The 19,203-nt window shown below is 43.0% G+C and overlaps 1 protein-coding gene across 1 annotated transcript in view; it reads right to left on the reverse strand.

Annotated features, from left to right (window-relative positions):
* Positions 1 to 1,656: 1,656 nt before the first annotated feature.
* Positions 1,657 to 19,203, reverse strand: part of CYP704B1 (cytochrome P450, family 704, subfamily B, polypeptide 1) — a 39,580-nt gene continuing 22,033 nt past the window's right edge. The window contains exons 5-7 of the mRNA XM_087386735.1: positions 14,316 to 14,711; positions 14,013 to 14,213; positions 1,657 to 2,075 (exon numbers count right to left, since the gene is read on the reverse strand). Of these exons, the coding sequence (XP_087242861.1) occupies positions 1,896 to 2,075; positions 14,013 to 14,213; positions 14,316 to 14,711 (777 nt within the window). The 3' untranslated portion in view covers positions 1,657 to 1,895. The remainder of the gene's footprint in view (positions 2,076 to 14,012; positions 14,214 to 14,315; positions 14,712 to 19,203) is intronic.

Below are 19,203 nucleotides of genomic sequence, written 5' to 3' on the forward strand. Positions count from 1 at the left end.
CCAAAGTCATTAACTTCCTAAAAATCCAAGCCAACCAATACTCCTTATTTCACATCTTTGCTCGTGATGCTAGGCCTTTCCCACTAGCCTAATAATCCCAATTGAATCCTTTCTCAATAATTTTGCTACACCTAGCTTTCAAGTCTTTTGATCAAGAATCTCAATACTTATGCCGTACTCAACCTTAAGAAGCAAAGACCAACAACTTGACAGGACACTCAGTGACCAATAGTATCTCTACCACAATAGTTGTGTAAAAACCAAAATTCCAATTGCATAATCAATCATAACCCAAGGACAGGTATGCAAATCAATTCAAGCATTGTCAGTATTGTGTGTGCATTAATTTATGGAGTTGTCCAAGGAATAAATAAGTAGTGTATAGCAAAAGGTTGTGTTGATTAATTTCACACCTTCACTATAATGAAGGGTGTCTCTCAATAAGATTCATACTGAGATAGTAGGAAAGTAGGGAAATCCCAAAAACCTTTCCAAACATGTTAATGAATCATCTCTATAACATTGTCAAATGAGCATATAAAGAAAATAATTCTTACTGCATGCTCACCATAGAGATAGAAACCCCTTACCAAATGCTCAACATAGAGAGAGTAAAGTTTGGGTGTAAATAGGCTATTAGGGAACTTAAGGGGATGCATTTGATCTTGTAAGAGATCTATGTGTTCTAGATAAATGTACTATGCTATAGTATCATAGACTTGTGGTGGGTCACCTCCATCCTCCTCTGCCCAACACCTTCTCTCACACCTCTCAACAATGGCATTGATGTGCCATTAGAGGACCATTGGGGAGATTCATTTAATAATTCATAGAATTATTTCCACCCGTCTAACCATTCTTATCCTAGAGCTGTGTCTACATCACGTTTTTGGGGGCTTAACATAGTTCATTTTAAAATTAAAAACTATTTGCTTCAAAAAAAGAAGCATATTATCCTATCATGTAAAAGCAATCACCAATTTCAACATAGACAAAGCTTGCACAAAATATTCACACCATAATAACATCAAAAGGTTATATCCGCATAGAGACCCATTCCATTTTGTAGTGTACATTGTTCTATACCTAAAGAACCATAATGCAAAATCATTCCTTTAATGTAAAGAATCAAATGTAGTTTTTCACAGAACTATGGATGTAAATATTTAAGCTTGCATCCACTTATCATAACATATACTTCCACATTTAGAATTATATGTACTAGATATTGTTACTTGATAAAAACTAGTATAATAATAATAATATCAAATAGCTATACTTGCATAGAGACCCATTCCATTCCATTCCATTTTGGAGTGTACATTGTTCTGTACCTAAAGAACGACAATGCAAAATTATTCCTTTAATGTTAATGATCAAATGTAGTTGTTCATAGTTATGAATGTACATATTTCAGCTTGCACCCACTCATCATAAAATATACATACACATTTAGAATTACATGTACTAGAGATTGGTACTTGATAAACTATAGCATTTACCACATAAATATTAAATAAACATAGTGAAAATAACATTATACATTTCTTAATTCCTAAATATTGATCGACAGGACTGTAGTGAACTCAAAACAATATATTTAATTCCATTGAATGATGTCTACCTAACCCCATAACATTGAACACCATGTGCATATCAACAAGTGTGAGAAGTCTTTATTTTCTTTTTCTTGTGGGGAAAAGAGTGACCATTTTTACACTAAGAGGTTCAAAATTACTCACTCTAGAGAAATGCTAGCCTTGTTCCTATAACTAGGTAACTTTCTATCAATGATCCAAACTAGCGTGTCTTGGTTGGCCTACAAAGACGCATGTTGCGACATTTATATAAATTTAAGTAGCACCAATGAGAAACATGAGCTATGCCAAATTACCCTAAGTGCGTCTGAAGGCCAACACTTTCAATCCATGTGCCATGGATAGTATAGACATCATCTTGTATTTTACAATGTGGCCTGGAACTAGCTTAAACTTGAAGAACCGACATAGTATTGCAGCAGTCATCTTCATCTGTAGATATGCTGAATCTCTCCCAAGGCAAATACGTGGCCCGGCCTATCAATCAAGAATTACAACCTTAGTCTGTCATTTACTCACATTCAAGGACTAAAATTGATGACGACACTATTGTTATTGGGCATGTTCATTTTCATTTACCAATGCTAATAAAAAGTGTCAAATGAACAAGCCAAAAGGGTTAAAAAACAATTTTAATATAAATACTTTTGGATTATATATAATTTTGGGGCCAATAACAAACTCATGACCGAGATTTGGTTTCATTAAGAAATAGAGAGTGGTGTTGAATTTCAGTCCTTGCTTTCACTAGTTCAACTTGCCACTAATTTTCAAGATGAAAACGAGTATAATCCATACAAAGTTATTGAAATTGAGTTTAGATCAGGCATGGTCCAAAATTTCTAGGCTCTAGATTTGTGTCAATGGCTTGCTCGAGATTAGGGCACCTTGTAAGGATCTTAATTTCTTTGATTCACCATTGAAAACACCTTAGTCCAAAAATTCTCTCGAGATTACTTTGAATTTCAAAAGGATATACTAATACAATACAATTTGAGTGGAAAGGTCTTAGACCCCTATATGCTCTCACTGGTTGTCAACTTCGGCCTTCAATGAGGGTTTGCCTTTTGTTAGAACCTAGCCAACGATGTGAAGATACTATTTTTGAAAGGAATTTAAACTTTTCCAGACATGGGACTTCTCAATGGAAGTCTATTGTTGATATTGAAGATTCATTTCATCTCTTAGAAAGGGAGGAGCATTATTTGTTTGCTATTAGCTAGAATTAAGGAAGACTGGCCTACATGTAGATAGATGACTTTAAAGGGTTTTTAAATTCTTTGGTAAGCATTTGCATAGATGCTCAGTTAAATATTTCAGGAGTCCTTTAATATTTTGGGTGGCTTCTATGGAATGGGATCAATGTAAGCAATTTGCATCAAATGATAATACTGAGGCTTGGAAGCGAAGATTGTTGTAGATGTGGAAGACGGATTTCTCTTTTAAATTGAATCTAATGCTATGGAGATTACTTGTGTGTAAGTTGCTAGTTAGGGGTAGGATTGCCAAATGGAATCCAAAGGTGTCTCCCTTATGTGCTTTGTGCAAGGCATGGAACATACATATTTTCTGGGACTGTGCGGTAATCAAGGTTATTTGGTTGGAAATATGTCATTGGTGGCGGCAAGGTTGGTCTATCAAGTTCCCAAGTGATGCCATTCCGGACTCCTATGTCACTAAGATTCATATTTCTAGTGATGCTAGAGTAGAGCTTGAGAGCTAGTGACGGGACCCTAGGCCAGCCTACTTGTGCATGTCTGCCACGCGGCCCTCGCATGATGAACACTCCAGTAGAGCCTTGGAGTTAGAGAGGGAGAGAATGGGCACGTTGAAGCAGCCTCAAAAGAGGAGGAAACAGAGATGGTGGTCATCACAGACGACATTGATGAGGAAGAGGAGCTGCCTAGTGCACCATCCATGCTGACATCCTGGCAAATAAGCTTCGTGGAGGATTCTCCTAGCTGGATGACGACGAAGCCAATCATATCCTGCAGGGATGAACTGACACGTAGAGCAAAGAAGGTGGCAAACAAGGCTTGGTTCGAAAGCGGGCGTAAGCACACAGTGCCTGCAAGCTACAGATGGAGGATGTCAAGTCCGAGTTGGTCAAGCTGGCGAAAGGAGCAGTGTCTCTCTTCTTCATGGGTCGGGTCCCATCATATGAAGAGCTTTCACAGTTCATGGTGTACAAATGTGATCTTCCCCCCAGCTGCTACTCCGCAAGGTTTTTGGGGAGAGGGTTCTTCCTGGTGCAGTGTGTATCAGAGGCCATTCGCAACGAACTGGTGGGTCACGCTTTCTTCTTCGTTGAAGCATTCGTGCCGGTGCTCCCATGGAGTCCAGCCTTCTCCATTGACGAGTTTTTGTTCCACGACTGACCGATCTGGTTCGAGTTCCCTGGTCTTCCATCGTGGATGGTGGAGAAGTTGGAAAGGGTGGCCACCTCGCTGGGGAAAGCACTGCTTGTTCAGCATGCTTCGAAAGCTCCTACGGGCAAAAGATGGGTTTGGATCCTCTGGGATCGGAGCCAAGAGATCCCATAGTTTGTGGAGATTGCGTTTTCAAATGGTACACCAGTGGCTTTGCGTGTCAAATTCGGCTTGTTTTCGGATGCGTGGTACATTTGTAGGAAGCTGGGCCATTCTGGGAAGAATTGCCCAGAGAAGGGTGACAACACTGTTTTGGCATGTGAAGTACCAGGAGCTAAGGAGAAATCCCCGGAAGCAGGGATGACAAGAAATGACGTGGAAATCTCGCAGGTGGAAGCGACAACTCCTTGCAGGCTCGTTCAAGAAGAGCGCATGCACAAAGATTCCCCGGGAGGCCTCCCTAGTGTGGAACCATGGAAGACGATGGGCAGAAAGGGGAAGGTTTCAATTGAAGTTAGTCAGGTCGATGAGACCCAGATGCCTCTTGGAATCAAGGCTGCACTTGAGAACCGATTGGATGCTAGGGTATCAAAAGAGCAAGACGATGGGACGGAGGAGGTTGGCGTCATGTAGCAGCTTTCGACCACCTTTGAAGGAGCAATGCCAGATGCAAACCACAGGAAAAGATCGCACGATGGAAAAAAGACCAACGTTTTGGAAAACTCCGATAGTGGGAAAGGTAAGGACCCCCCGCAGCCTTTCAAAACGTCTTAAGGAAGTGGCGAGGGGTGTCAACACAGGTAGGGAGAACATGTTCAATTTCCTTAAGGATGCATACAAGGCCATTGCATAGTAGGAGGATGCCGGGAGGTTCCATGAGAGACACGGAGGAGATTAGTTTTGGAACATTCGAGGGTGCTGTGATAAGATTAAATAGAAAGCGTGCTTAGATTTGTTTCGTAAGTTAAAGCCCCACGTTATTTTGCTTCAGGAGCTTAAGTGTGGCCCTCATGACGAGTGGTGGTTAGCTTAAGTGTGGCCCTCATGACGAGTGGTGGTTTGCCTGTGATCGGCTAGGATATGATGTGTTCATTCACTGTCTAGTTAGGGGAAAGGGGGGCTCTACGGTCTTGGTTGCTAGTCATCTAGTTGCTCGGGAGGTGCTCAAAATTGGGGGAGGATGGGCGATTGGTGTAGCCTTCTCCCTAGGGGAGCTATCCTGCAATGTAATGAGTGTCTATGCCCCTAATGACCCCCAAGATCAGGCTGAGTGCTGGAACGAAATGAATGCTGCAATCTCCAATAGCCACTGGATCTTGGGTGGTGACTGGAACTTCACAACGGAGGAAGGAGATAGATCTCACGAAACTACAACAATTTTGGGGTCAGAGAGGGATGAGTGGGATTATCTATGCATGAATCATGGGTTTGTGGACTGCTCCTCTTTAGACCCCATAGGCCTTTCCGGGTTCAGCTGGTCGAATCAGAGGGTTGGTGAGGATTTCAGAGCGGGGAGGCTGGATAGGATATATGTCTTGGAAGAAGGGTGGTGACGTCATAGTGAGTTGGGGGGTGAGCACCTAGCATCCTCAAGCATTTCAGACCATGCCCCTATGCTATGGAAATTTCATTCTCCGCACTAGGTGGTGAGGTCCTTTGGTATTCCCTTTAAATTCAATAAAATACTTCTAAACTCAAAGAAATTCTGCATGGCGACGAGGGAGGAGTGGATCAAAGCTAAAGAAGGGCTGGTTAATGCCATGTATCATTGGGATGCGGCAGTCAAAAGAGTACAGCATGCAAGGGTGGAGCAGAAGATGACTAGAGCCGGCAAAATGGACTTCAAGGACGCCATGACGGCTAGAATTAAAGGCATGCACGCAGCCCTGGTAGATGCCCCAAAAGATGCAATCCTGGCTACGGTCCTGGTAGAAGCGGAAGTTACAAAGGCGGCATGGGAGTAGGAGGAAGCCAACCATGCAAGATTAATCAGCATGCAAACTTGGCTAGCTGTGGGAGACTGCCCCTCGAAGGCCTTCTTCCAATCGGTAAAATGCAAGCATATGAGGGAGAAGGTTGATCAGGTTGTTGACCTATAGGGGAACATCATCACTGAGTTCTGGCACATCGCCGAGGTCTTTAAGACTGAGCTGAGTGCGATAGTCAGAGAGACGGTAGAGCAGGACCAAGAATAGAGGGACGAGATGCGAAGAATCCTGGAAGGCATTGACGGCAGAGTACATCCATATCACAAACGGTGGCTGGCAAGGCCATTCTCCATGGATGAGCTAGAAGATGCACTAAAGTGCCTTAAAGATGACAAGTCTCCCAGCCTTGACGGGCTAACTTCGGAGTTTTACAAAGAACTCTAGGACATCTTGGGCCACCATCTCACTTGCATGGCCAACGAGGCGGTACGGAAAGGCTCACTGCCAGAAGGCGTCAATGCGGGGCTCATGAAGTTGTTCCTCGAGAAGCCTAGCAGGACGAAAGTTGGGGACTGGTGACCAATTACAATGCTAAACACCTCTTACAAACTCATTGCCAAGGCGACTGACTCCCAAATTAAGGAGATATGCATGACAGTGGTGGACACCGAGCTGAAAGGATTTGTTAAAGGCAGGGACATTTTTGAAAATATCCTCAATGTGGCTACAGTTGTTGACTACCCCTAGCCACGAAGCAAAAGGTGGTTGCATTCGGCCTCGGCTTGGATAAAGCTTACAACCGTGTGCGCTGGGACTACCTCCTGGAAGTGCTCAACAAGCTTAGGTTCGACGAGGAGTTCAAAGCAATTGTCAGATGCCTCTTCAAGAATGCCTCTGCTATCCTCTGCATCAACCGGGGGGGGGGGGTGGTAGGGCGCTTCGATCTCAGAAGATCGGTGAGACAAGGTTGCCCACCGTTGCTCTTTGCCATCGGTATTATTCCCCTTATCCACAGAATTAAAGCGGACATCCTCTCAGGTAGTCTACAAGGCATCCGCCTGCCATCGGGTGAGCAACTCAGTGTATAGTAGATGTTTGCAGACGACACCTTGGCCTTCTCCCAGGAAGATAGTGAAAGTGTTGCAACTCTCATGAGGGAAGTGGAGACGTTCTGTTCGACATCAGGCTCAAAATGCAACTGGCAGAAATCATTCCTTCTCTGCACTAACACGAATGGCCCCCCCAGTGGCTAGAAGATCTACAGGTTTAGGAGGTCCCTAGAGGCCAAATTATAAGGAATCTGGGCATGCCCATTGGTGTGGAGGTCTCGATGAAGCAAAAGGTTCGATTGGTTCCTGGACAAGCTTAAAGCTAAGTTGCGTAAGTGGAGTGGAATTTCCCTTGGATGGAATGCCCACATTTTGATTATTCAGCATATCATTGTTGCCTTGATGACGTATGTTGCGACCCTATGGGGGTTTAGCAAGGACAGGTGGCTGGAGGTTGAAAAAATTCTCAAATCCTTTCTATGGGCCGAAGAAGCAGGGAAAAGGAGGCTTCACATTGTCCCGTGGGAGGTCATGAAGGCGCCAAAGCTCCAAGGGGGGCTAGGCCTTCTAGATGTGAGCAAGAAAAACACAACCCTTATTTGCAAGTGGCTTCCCCTACTCATCCTAAGCGATGCCCCTTGGGCGGAGATTGTTCAAGCCTTCATATCGAAGGGAAAGAGTGGTAAGGCCGGGGTGACCTATCATGGTATGACAAACTGCTGTCGCTCTTTCCAGTGAAATCAATGGGTCGGCCCTGATAACGAGGCTAGTCAGTGTGTGGAAGGGCTACATACACATGGCCAAGTGGACCAGCAGGACAGGGCTAAGAGGAGATGCTAGCCTTGAAGTGTTGAGAGTTGTGGTGCCATGAGCACATGTAGAGCAAAGATATGAGTAAAGGGCAAGTTGCCACATGGCATGGAGGAGATATCCCACATGTGAGCAAGCATATGGATGTAAGTACCCTCACCTATAAAAGAGAGGTTCATTTAAAGTAATATCAATCAAGCACTTTGCACTATCTCAAGATTCTTTTTATGAGTCCAAGCTTATCTATCTTGGAACCTAATTGACTTGAGTTATAGATCATGATAACTCTTAGGATTCATCCACCTTAGGTTAGTGCTGTCGTTAGATAGATTAGGGTCCACAGAAGAGCTCGGTCCATGCGCTTTAATATGGTATCAGAGCTTAGGTCCTAGCTCTCCTAGATTAGATGTAGATTTCGTGATTGAGAGCTTCTCGAGTGTTCTTGTGAGAGTTCACTTCCATAGAGAATTTCCGTTCATTGTAAGAGAGAATTCTAGCATTGAGAAAGAGATTTTCTATTCTTTGATCGAGAGCTTATAGCTTATTGAGAAGTTGAGAGAGAAAGAGTTTATTCTTTCATCGAGAGAGGATAGGTATGTGTGAGAAAGAAGAACTACTCTACTCCTATTGTTGAAGAAAGCCCCATTCAATTTCGCTTAGACTATACAGATTCATCATATCTAAAGGTTCGACTGCGACTATAGCTTTGCATCTAAGCTCTCAAGATTGTGATGGTGATATTCCCAAAGTCTCCGTCCTGCAAAGTTCTGAGAAAAGAACTGAGAAGAACTCTTGAGCAGCAGTGAGATATCATCGCATTCCTGCTTCATCAACTCACAGTCCTATCCATCTCGGTAGCCTCGCTTTACCTCACAAAGCCTTTAACGATGGGTAGCTCCCAACAAACGATGCCCTTATAGACTCGCCATGGTTAGCCACTTCCAATGCTGTTGTTGTAGCTAGTCAAGCACAGCTCACATCTACAACAACCTATGAGGCCAGCACTTTGACGCCTTCCAAGCGACTCTGCAGCAATCGACGTTCGCTCAGTGAGATATCATCGCATTCCTGCTTCATCAACTCACAGTCCTATCCATCTCGGTAGCCTCGCTTTACCTCACAAAGCCTTTAACGATGGGTAGCTCCCAACAAACGATGCCCTTATAGACTCGCCATGGTTAGCCACTTCCAACGCTGTTGTTGTAGCTAGTCAAGCACAGCTCACATCTACAACAACCTATGAGGCCAGCACTATGACGCCTTCCAAGCGACTTTGCAGCAATCGACGTTCGCTCCAAAAGCCTTGCCCACGTCTGGCTCTACTACAAATCGCGGCCAATGCTCCATCAACGCTCCACACACTTCTCTGCAGCCTCACTACAACCAAGGCTCTCCATACACAACCCCTTCGATACTTCTCTTCCCTCCTTACACAAAGACCCACGTAGATCTCCTCCACCGAGCCTTCAATCAACGAAATCTCCATAGGCGAAGAAGAAGAGCTGCGATGCCTTCAACGACTCCATCAACCTTATCCCTTTGGTTCTCTCTTTCTCTGACACGTGGCATTTCCATGTCATCAGCTCCACTTTTCCTTAGGTTAAAAATGTGGTAACAAGAGTGGTTAAGTTAACTGGGGCTAGATTTCTTAGTTTAGTTGAATCATGGTTAAGCTTGTGTAGCCTTGGGTTAACTAACTTAGGTGAGAAGGTTGCCACATGGCATAGTGCCACCTCATCATGCCCCCTCTTCTCCACAGAATCTTCGACAAGACGTAACTTGCAATCTAGGAGGAATTTGCACACACTCTAAAAAGGAAAAATAATCAATTTTTTGAGCTCTACGCGTCTGTCAACTCAGATTTTTTGTATGCAATTAGACACTGCCAAATTTGAAAGTATCGTCAATCGGTAAGACCTTTGCAATGGCAATACGCACCCCAACTATTGAGAAATTCACTGGGGAAGAATTTCATACCTGGTCTATACAAATGAGGTATCTCCTGATGCATCAAAAGCTTTGGAAGACTGTAAAAGAAGATATACCCACAACACAAAATGATGCGTGGAAGGAAAAAGACAAAGCAGCACTATCACTCATTGGATTGCACTTGAGTCCAAACATAATTCATCATATAGACTCCAAGGATCATGCTAAGGATGCATGGGATGAGTTGAACACAGTGTTTGGTGCAAAAGCCAAAAACCAAGAAATCCATCTTAAGATTGAATTCTATGGTATGCACATGGGCTTCAATGAATCCATGGCACAATTTGTCAACAAAATCAAAAGCATTATGACCCAACTAGAAGGCATAAATGCAAAAGTAGGGGAGAAAGATGCACTTGCAATTCTCCTTAAAAGCATGCCTGCAGAGTATAGTGCACTGACAACCACTTTGAAAAATTTGCGAGACCCAAAGTTTGAGGAATGTGTATCCTCTCTTCTTGAAAAAGAAAGAGAGTTGAAGGCATCAACATCAACATTGACATCGACATCTACGTGCAACAGCTATAATGAAGAACAAGCACTATTCAGTAAAACATCAACGAAGTGCTACCATTGTGGAAGGATGGGTCACTATCAAAGTGACTGCAGACTGAAGAACAAACCAAAGTGTCACCATTGCAAGAAGCCGGGACACAAGGAAGAAGATTACAGATTGAAGAACCAGCAGGTCAACTACACAGCATCGTCATCAAACCATGAGCTAAAAGATGACATCAATGGAATGTAGAGTAACAAAAAAACCTTGCCAACCTTGCCTATATTTTGTAAATCAAACCTGACCACCTGAGAGTAGCCATGTAAGCACCCAGGGGAGGATTTAATCTTGTAACTCACATCTGACCACCTTGCAGTAGCCAAAGGATCATGGCACCAAGGGGAGGTGTTGAGAGTTGTGGTGCCATGAGCACATGTAGAGCAAAGGTATGAGTAAAGAGCAAGCTGCCACATGCCATGGAGGAGATATCCCACATGTGAGCAAGCATATGTATGTAAGTACCCCTCACCTATAAAAGGGAGGTTCATTTGAAGTGATATCAATCAAGCACTTTGCACTATCTCAAGATTCTTTTTATGAGTCCAAGCTAATCTATCTTGGAACCTAATTGACTTGAGTTATAGATCATGATCACTCTTAGGATTCATCCACCTTAGACTAGTGCTATCATTAGAGTAGATTAGGGTCCACAGGAGAGCTCGGTCCATGCGCTTTAACATGAAGAAGGAATTTGGTGGAGCCATGCATCGGGGAGCTGTGGAACCCCCTTCACTAAGCATGACCTAAGCAGAGCCCATAACATCAGCAAGAAAGGTATAAGGAGGTGGGTGGATGTATGGAACAACGCCAAAGCTGATTGGCTATCAATGGAGGAGATCCAACACAAGTTCCGGCTCAATGTGGGAGAAACTAATTTGATTAGGGCCGTAATGGAGAGGATTCCTCAAAATTGGCCTACAAACACCTCAAAATCCCAAGCCAATAGGGTGATCCAGTGGAGGATAGGTAAGACCTAGCTAAAGAAAATCATGGCCAGAACAATGTACAGAAGGCTGACTCAAGACGCCCCAGTGAACTTGGACCTCAACAAAAAATGGATGCTAAGACGGCGACCCGCATAGTGGAAAATCATATTTATAGAAATTTGGAAGGAGTGTAAAATTGGGAAAGCAAGCTTCGATTATCCATCAATGGCTTCCCATGAGGGGCAAGCTAGCTAAAAGAATCCAAGTTGACCCTAAATGCCCACTGTGTGAGATGGCGACAGAGTCGGTGCGCCATCTCTTCTGGAACTATCCGGTGACCACGAAAGTATGGCGAAGCCTTGAACGGGCCATTCGGGACTCGGGACTAATGTCCAAATTCAATTTCAAAGGATGCTGGAAGGTCCCTTCAGTAGGCGACTCATCTAATATGCCTTCGACATTAGCGACATGCTGGTCATACATCAGAGCCGTGATCCTGCTGGTGGTGTGGGAGTTCCGAAACGCCCAGATCATCAAAAAAAGTTGAGATTTGGAGGGCGTGCCCAATCGATCACGTACTTAGTTGGAGCCAACCTCAGATACTTTAGTTTAGTCATGCACATAAAGGAGCCAGTTCTCAGCAAAGCCCTCTTAGAAATTCGGTGGTTTTTTACCAAGAATTAGGCTGCTTGCAGCACAGGCCTCGAACATGTGTCCACTTTGGGCCAATTTTTGTATAAGGTCTTCTTTTTGGATGGGCTAACCACCCCTTTAATATATTCGACTCTTTTCTAAAAAAATATTAAAAAAAAGGGATGGGTCTATCTTCATCCGTCCTACTTGGAAAAATGCTCTCTTAGGTGACAAGGGTGGGCTCAATGCTATGCTTTATAACTTGTGGTAGTTGGTGAGGGCTACAATGATTTATCACATTCAGAAGCTTCATAACTCTATGATCTTTGAGAAATCCAAGTTTGTAGTGTGACTTTAGGATGAATTATTATCTAATTTAATGAGGCCCTTATGTTTTTAGGCAAGAAACATTGATTGTTAAGTGTGGTCTTAGGAATGTTGGATAAGTGATTGGTTGTTATTAACTAGGGGTTGATCCCTGGTTTTGGAAGCTCTTGTAATTGCCTTCTTTAGAGCCTATGCACACGATCCTCACAATGTTGGCACAGTTTTCAAGGCTGAAATGAAGCGCCTTTGGTGCTCAAATTCGCACCTCGATTTTGGAGGTTGCAGATTTGAGCATCGATGCACGATTTCTCTTTTGTCCAATACTTCCTTGCCATCTGGCTCTGACCTTAGGTGCCAGAGCTTTCAATGTTCCTCCAGCATCAAGCTATTCTGCCCAGCCAAGAGGAAATGAAAACGAGCAACTCTGTGGCTGAGACAGAGCTCTACTACACATCATTAGATGGCCAACAATGCTTCAATGATTGTTCTGCAATGTATTAAATGCTTAGCCTTTTTGTTCACGTGGGTCAATGCAGTTCGGGCTTCAAGGTCGCACCATCTGTGCACTTTTGATGCCATGTGCACACGCTCTAAGTCACGAGTGTTGTTCTTTGGAAAAAAGTCATGAGGCTGTTTATTCCTTATTAATGTTAATTTTGAAAAAGCAAAAAAGGATAACACTCGTGGACGCGTACACATCGTAGGAAAATCAAATGGTACTATGAAAGCAACATACTCTGGATGAAGATAGATTTAGGGGGGTTTGGTTTTTGTCCGTAGCGGACGTGGCGGGCCCAACCATTGCCGGAGCTCTTTTTTGGCGCCGGACACAGCAGGGAGTTTATAAACAAGACACTTATGTGCACAAGCGTGTGTGTCGTGCGGTGGTAAGAGTGTCGCGTTTGTAGACAGATCCTGGGTTCTCGATCCCCAAGTCCATAAACTTTTGCTCATATGTGCGCTAAGTTTTTTCAACGACGGGAGGGAGGGGTCCACGCCCACGCCTCTTCAATGCCGTGGATACGACAAAGGGGACACCCCGATATTTATCCCCAAGCACATACTATAGTCTCTACGAACTCACCGTGTTTGTGTAAATAGTCTGGGTGATCGATCTAGCAGGGACCACGGTGTCATTAATCTTAAGTGCAATAGCCCTTTCTTCTTCTGTAGTCACAAGTACGACGGCCTTTCTCCATGCACGGCTCTCTACTCAATGTTTCGAAGGCTGGCAACCACTGGACTTGTCCAATCGGCCCTTAAGTACAGGTAGAATGGTAGATGGCCAATGGATAGATATTAGATAGTGTGAAGAATGTAAAGCTGCACTCACAGAGTCACAGCTCGATTCTCGGATCTTAAAAAAAGGAGAGCTGAAAATGTGACACGAATCACTTTTAGATCCACAAGAAAAGAATCTTTGCCATCTGGTTTGACTGCCGATATCTATGGATTGATTGGCCAAAGTAGGCTATAGCGACTAGAGAGTTGAAATTCGAGAGTGCTCTAAAAAGGGCTGCTCTAAACAAGGAATGGACTTTGAAGTCTTGAATCTAGATATGGAGAACGGTTTAGATTGTCAAATTTTCGTGGGGTATAGAAGTAGCCCGAGAGATTGCTCTAAAAGAGGCGAGATCACTACTGGATTGCTCCAAAAAAAGGGGAGATCACTACTGAAACAATGAGTGTTCTTAAACAGGAGCTCCGCTGGACAGTGGACCGTGGAGTAAAGACTAGTGGTGTAATTGTGTGAGCTCAGGAATATCTCTCATATTCAAAATTTAATGCTATGGAAAGATTCTGAGGAATCTCTCAGAGCAAGCCGACCTGAAAGGGAGTGTATTTGAATGGGGAAAAAGACTGCAGCACTCCATCTTGGAACCACCTCTCGGGCCTGAATTCATGGGCATCGACGCCCCATATGCTCTTCATCCTCCCCATGGCATAGGGGCTATACGTGACCATATCACCTTTCTTCAGTTTTGTTCCATCTGGAAGAACGTCGTCAGCCAAAACACCCTTTGGGTCCTGCAAAAGCTCACACGTTTCTGTAAATTTAGAAATGACTTGACCCAGCATCTTGCAGGCTCCAGCTAGAATTGAAATTTCACAAGGTTTATGTGGTAGTACCTCCGGCACTGCTGGATATAAACGCAAGGTCTCTGAGATGGCCGCGTATAGATAGGGTAAGCTCGAAACAGAGTCGTAAGTAAGGAGTTGCGCGAAGTCTGCTATGGGGGCTTCCACACTCTGCCGGTGAGTATCATCACTCCCGATCTGGGTTCCATCTTCTTGCTTGGTTTTGCTCAAGATTTGGGTCTCAAAATTGCAGAGCTCCTCGTAGATTTTATCTTCCACAGCTTCATGTTGCGTGAGCATATATATGAACCAAGACAACGTGACGGCAGTAGTGTCCCTCCCCGCAATCACAAAGTTTAGTACGATGTCGCGAAGGGATTTGTCGGTGAGATTGCTTGCCGGATCCTCGCTGAGTAGAACGAATCTGGACAGTATATCGGGCCTGGCCTGAAATCAAAGTTCAAAGGTCATGTGTGCTTTCACTTCTTGAAGTTCGTATGATAAGTCTCTAGGTGTCTGCAGCAAAACATATAACAAAAACTCGAAGGGCTTTTTGGCCCATTTTCTCATGGGAACAAGCACGAGGTCTTCTAGATTGTCACAAATAATGCAAATATAATGCTCCATAGACGCCTTGGACATGATGATCCAAATCCTTTATAGATACCCATTTCTCATTCTTTCTTACAATGTGGAAAGGGTATTCCTAAATTAACATATGCAATTTCAATATTCAAAAAATGAGTTGACACGCTCAATCACACTCCCATATGCCCACCAACACAAATAAGCACCAACCACTAATGGGAGGGAAAAAGTATGAGATATAAAGGTTTATCTAGAAAGCCAAGCATCTAGTGGGCCATGATACGAACAAGCCATTCTTTCTCATGGGAACAAGCACAAGGTCTTCTAGATTGTCACAAATAATGCAAATATAATGCTCCATATACGCCTTGGACATGATGATGATCCAAGATTTTTTATAGATACCCATTTCTCATTCTTTCTTACAATGTGGAAAGGGTATTCCTCAATTAACATATGCAATTTCAATATTCAAAAAAAGACTTGACACGCTCAATCACACTCCCATATGCCCACCAACACAAATAAGCACCAACCACTAATGGGATGGAAGAGTATGAGATATAAAGGTTTATCTAGAAAGCCAAGCATCTAGTGGGCCATAATATCAACATTGTGGAAAACCATGATGGTAAATGATATAGGCGTCTCTTCTTTACCCAATTTAGGTTAATTAATTCCATTGGATTCCTTGCCATCCCTCTCAAGGCCTTCAAAATCTATATGAAGCATACGAAGTGTCATTCTCTAGCCATGGTGCTAATATTTGCATGCTTTAAAGCTCATCTCTCTCTCTCTCTCTCTCTCTCTCTCTCTCTCTCTCTCACACACACACACACACACACACACACACACACACACACACACACAGACGTGCATGTGTGCAAATGCACGCACATGCGCATGCAAGTGCGCACACACACACACACGTACATGCGTGCACATGCACACAAACACACATGCATGCACGCACGCACGCACACACACACATACATAGACACACACACTCATGCCTACGTGCATGTGCACATATGCTTGTGCACATGCATGTGCACACACACATGCATGGGTGCATGTGCATTACACACCGATCACACATGTGCATGCACACACACGCACATGCATGCATGCACATATGCTTGTATGGGGGTTTTTGTCACCTAATAGACATGTAGCATCTAAGTTAATGAAAGGGATTTTTACAAATGGTAGAATTAATGCCATCTACATGCATTAAGGGGGATTTAAAAGGTACTCACACATTGTAATTGGATTTTTGCAAGAATCCAACAAACATGTATTCATCAAGAGGGGTTAAACATCTATGCAGAAGTTGAGATATAGGGATATTTGAATATATTCTTCCTCACACATGCTACATGGGTGTTAAAACCCTCCCCTTGAAACCTATAGTATACTGATATACACAGGCTGACACACACCCACATCTCATGGAAATGGCCAAGGGAGAAGGAAGGTTCATCGCATATATTATATGAATTCTAGATTAATATAAATTAACTTATATGAATTCTAGATTAATATATTATATGAATTCTTAAAGTAACTTAAAGTCTCCTACTTACATATCAATAGTTAGATACTATTACATTACAAGGTTTAATTTATTTCTACTAATAGAATGTGTAAGTATTCCCCTACCTACATATTGTTATTCAAATACTTTAATACTATCTAAGAATTGATTTTTTTTCAAATGTCAATAGGTAGTCCCCTTATGTAACACACGTAAATATTGTGTGTGAAGAGCGGCATTTCAAAACTATGTCTTATTGAAGGCATATTGTAGGGTTTTGCAATGAAAGAGACACGTGCAGATTGGAGGAGGGAGAGAGAGGAAGGTGGAGAAGGAGTGAGAAGTGAGAGGAAAGGGGGGAAGCTTTGCAATCCTCAAAACTGAGTTGTGCTTCTTTTGACCACTTGAAAGCATCCTTTTTCACAAGTCAGTGAGAGGGGCAAAATGTTCAATAGATCTCCTGTAAAAAGAACTTCTGAGTTGGATGGGAATCTGTGGTTGGGGCCACTCCCTTATGCATTTGACCTTAGCTAGATCCACCCGAATTCCATCCATGCTCAGAATATGACCAAGATACTCAACCTCTTCTACCATGAAATTGCACTTGCTGGGTTTAGCATAAAGCTAATCTCGGGGGGGTCACTCATCATATGTAACCCTATCACGTGAGTTCAACAGAAGGATTTTTTCTATTTCTAAAATTTACAGAAATAAATATACATAAGGGACTATTTAAAATAGTTTTGGAAAAAAATTACAGATTTGTATAGAAAAGGGGTACATTTTATTCATGAAATTTTTTACAGATAAGGGACTTTAAATATAGGCCTTGAACGCACGTGATATAGAGGGTTTATACATAGTGATCCCCCCGAGAAGCTAATGCAACCTCAAAAGTTCCAACACTTGCTAGACATGTCTGATGTGTTCTTGCTTATCCTTGCTGTAAATGAGGATGTCATCAAAAAATACGAGCACACATTTGCTAAGAAGAGGCTGCAAAATATTGTTCATGAGTGCCTGGAAAGTAGCTGGTGCATTGGTCAATCCAAAAGGCATCACTTTGAACTCATATAAACCTCTCTCTATGCGAAAGATTGTCTTGTGCTCATCTCCTTGTTTCATTCATATTTGATGATAGCTTGATCTCAAATCAATCTTAGTGAAAAATTGAGCACCCTTGAGTTCATCCAACAGGTCATCTATCTTGGGGATCGAAAGATTGTTCTTGATTGTAGCCTTATTCAAGTCTCTGCAGTCAATGCACATGTGGTATGAATGGCCTTTCTTCTTAACCAGGAGTATTGGGGATGCAAAAGGAGAAGTGCTATGAGAAATAAAATTCTTCTCAAGCAATTCTCACACCTGTCTTGCCACTTCTTCCATTTCTACCTTAGAGAGGCGGTATGGGGCCTTATTAATTGGCTTACTGCCAGGCCCTATGACTATGGCATGATCAACATCTCTCCTTGGGGGCGACTATGAACTCATATTAGCAAACACATCTACAAATTTTGAGAGCAATTTTTAGATATCACAATCCTCAACATGGGGAATGCTACCCTCCTAAGATACTGACACATATAGCGCATCAATGGCACACTCCCTCTTAAGCTCCCTAGCTAGCTACCTTGCTAAAATGACCTATATTTTAGGGGTTGCAATACGATGCAATGCTACAAATCTATGCCCGTGGACAAAGTTGAGTAACAAAGCATTTAAGTCCATGCTGATTTTGGCCAATGATCTCAACCAATCAAAACCTAGGACAACATCTATTGGGACCATATTCAATGCCAAGAGGTCACCTCTAAATTCATAATGATCAAAGAACTTGATTCTTGCATCTTGGCAACTATATTTGTTGATCATATGATGTCCATTTGCCAACTCTACTCTCATCCCATGATCTATTTCAGTAGCAATCAATCCCACCTTTTGTAGGTTTTGAAATTAATAAAACTGTGAGTACTACAGCTATCCACCAACATGTGAACAACCTTGCCATTAATCATCCCTTTAAATCTGATAGTTTTAGCACTTTTGGCACCCATCAAAGCATGAAGGTAGATGGCATAGAGTGTTGGCTGGGCACCCCAATGAATTTCCTCTTTGCCCACAGGAGAATTACCACTAGCATCCGCAAGTGCATGAAAAGGCATAGCAACCTGATGCTCCACAAGAAAACTTGTAGGCCTACGATCTCGCATGCTACGAGTGGCCTAAATGTAGATTCATGAGGGGAGTTTTGAGTTAAAAAAGGGCCTCTTGCATTAGGACCTTAAGAAACTTGGAGGGTTGGCCAATGAGGAGCCTCACGCATTAAAATTATGGAGGATTCTAACCTTATCCTCATTGGTGGACAAAAGGGCTTGTCAGACATTTCCCCCCTTTAACCACGATAAAGGGGAATTTGAAATCTAGGCTCGCAATTGTAGCCATTGGATCAATAAAGAGAATCAAGGGCCTAAAATACATATTCATCATAATCGTTGATCTCGGAGGATCCAATGGCTCACATGCGATAGCATGCACATCATTATTGTTCCTAGCGGCTGGCTTTGGGCCATTAGATCACATAGATGTAATGGCTATGTAGACTATACCGTGAGCAAGCTCTAAGCGATGGACACATGGTGTGACTCGAATGGGGATTCGATTCAACGGCACACGCAGTATTTTAGGGCCATTAGATCAATCTAGATGTAATGGCTATGGTGGATTGTAGGTAGAAAGGTGGACACATGGTGCGCTCGCCGCTCGACTTGGCACACGGTTGTCGAGAAGGTGACCTTGTATTGATGACCTAACGGT

Source organism: Dipteris shenzhenensis, chromosome 16 (genome assembly GCF_047967505.1).
Source record: "Dipteris shenzhenensis isolate YYH24624 ecotype China chromosome 16, Dip_SZ_1.0, whole genome shotgun sequence".
Lineage (NCBI taxonomy): Eukaryota > Viridiplantae > Streptophyta > Polypodiopsida > Gleicheniales > Dipteridaceae > Dipteris > Dipteris shenzhenensis.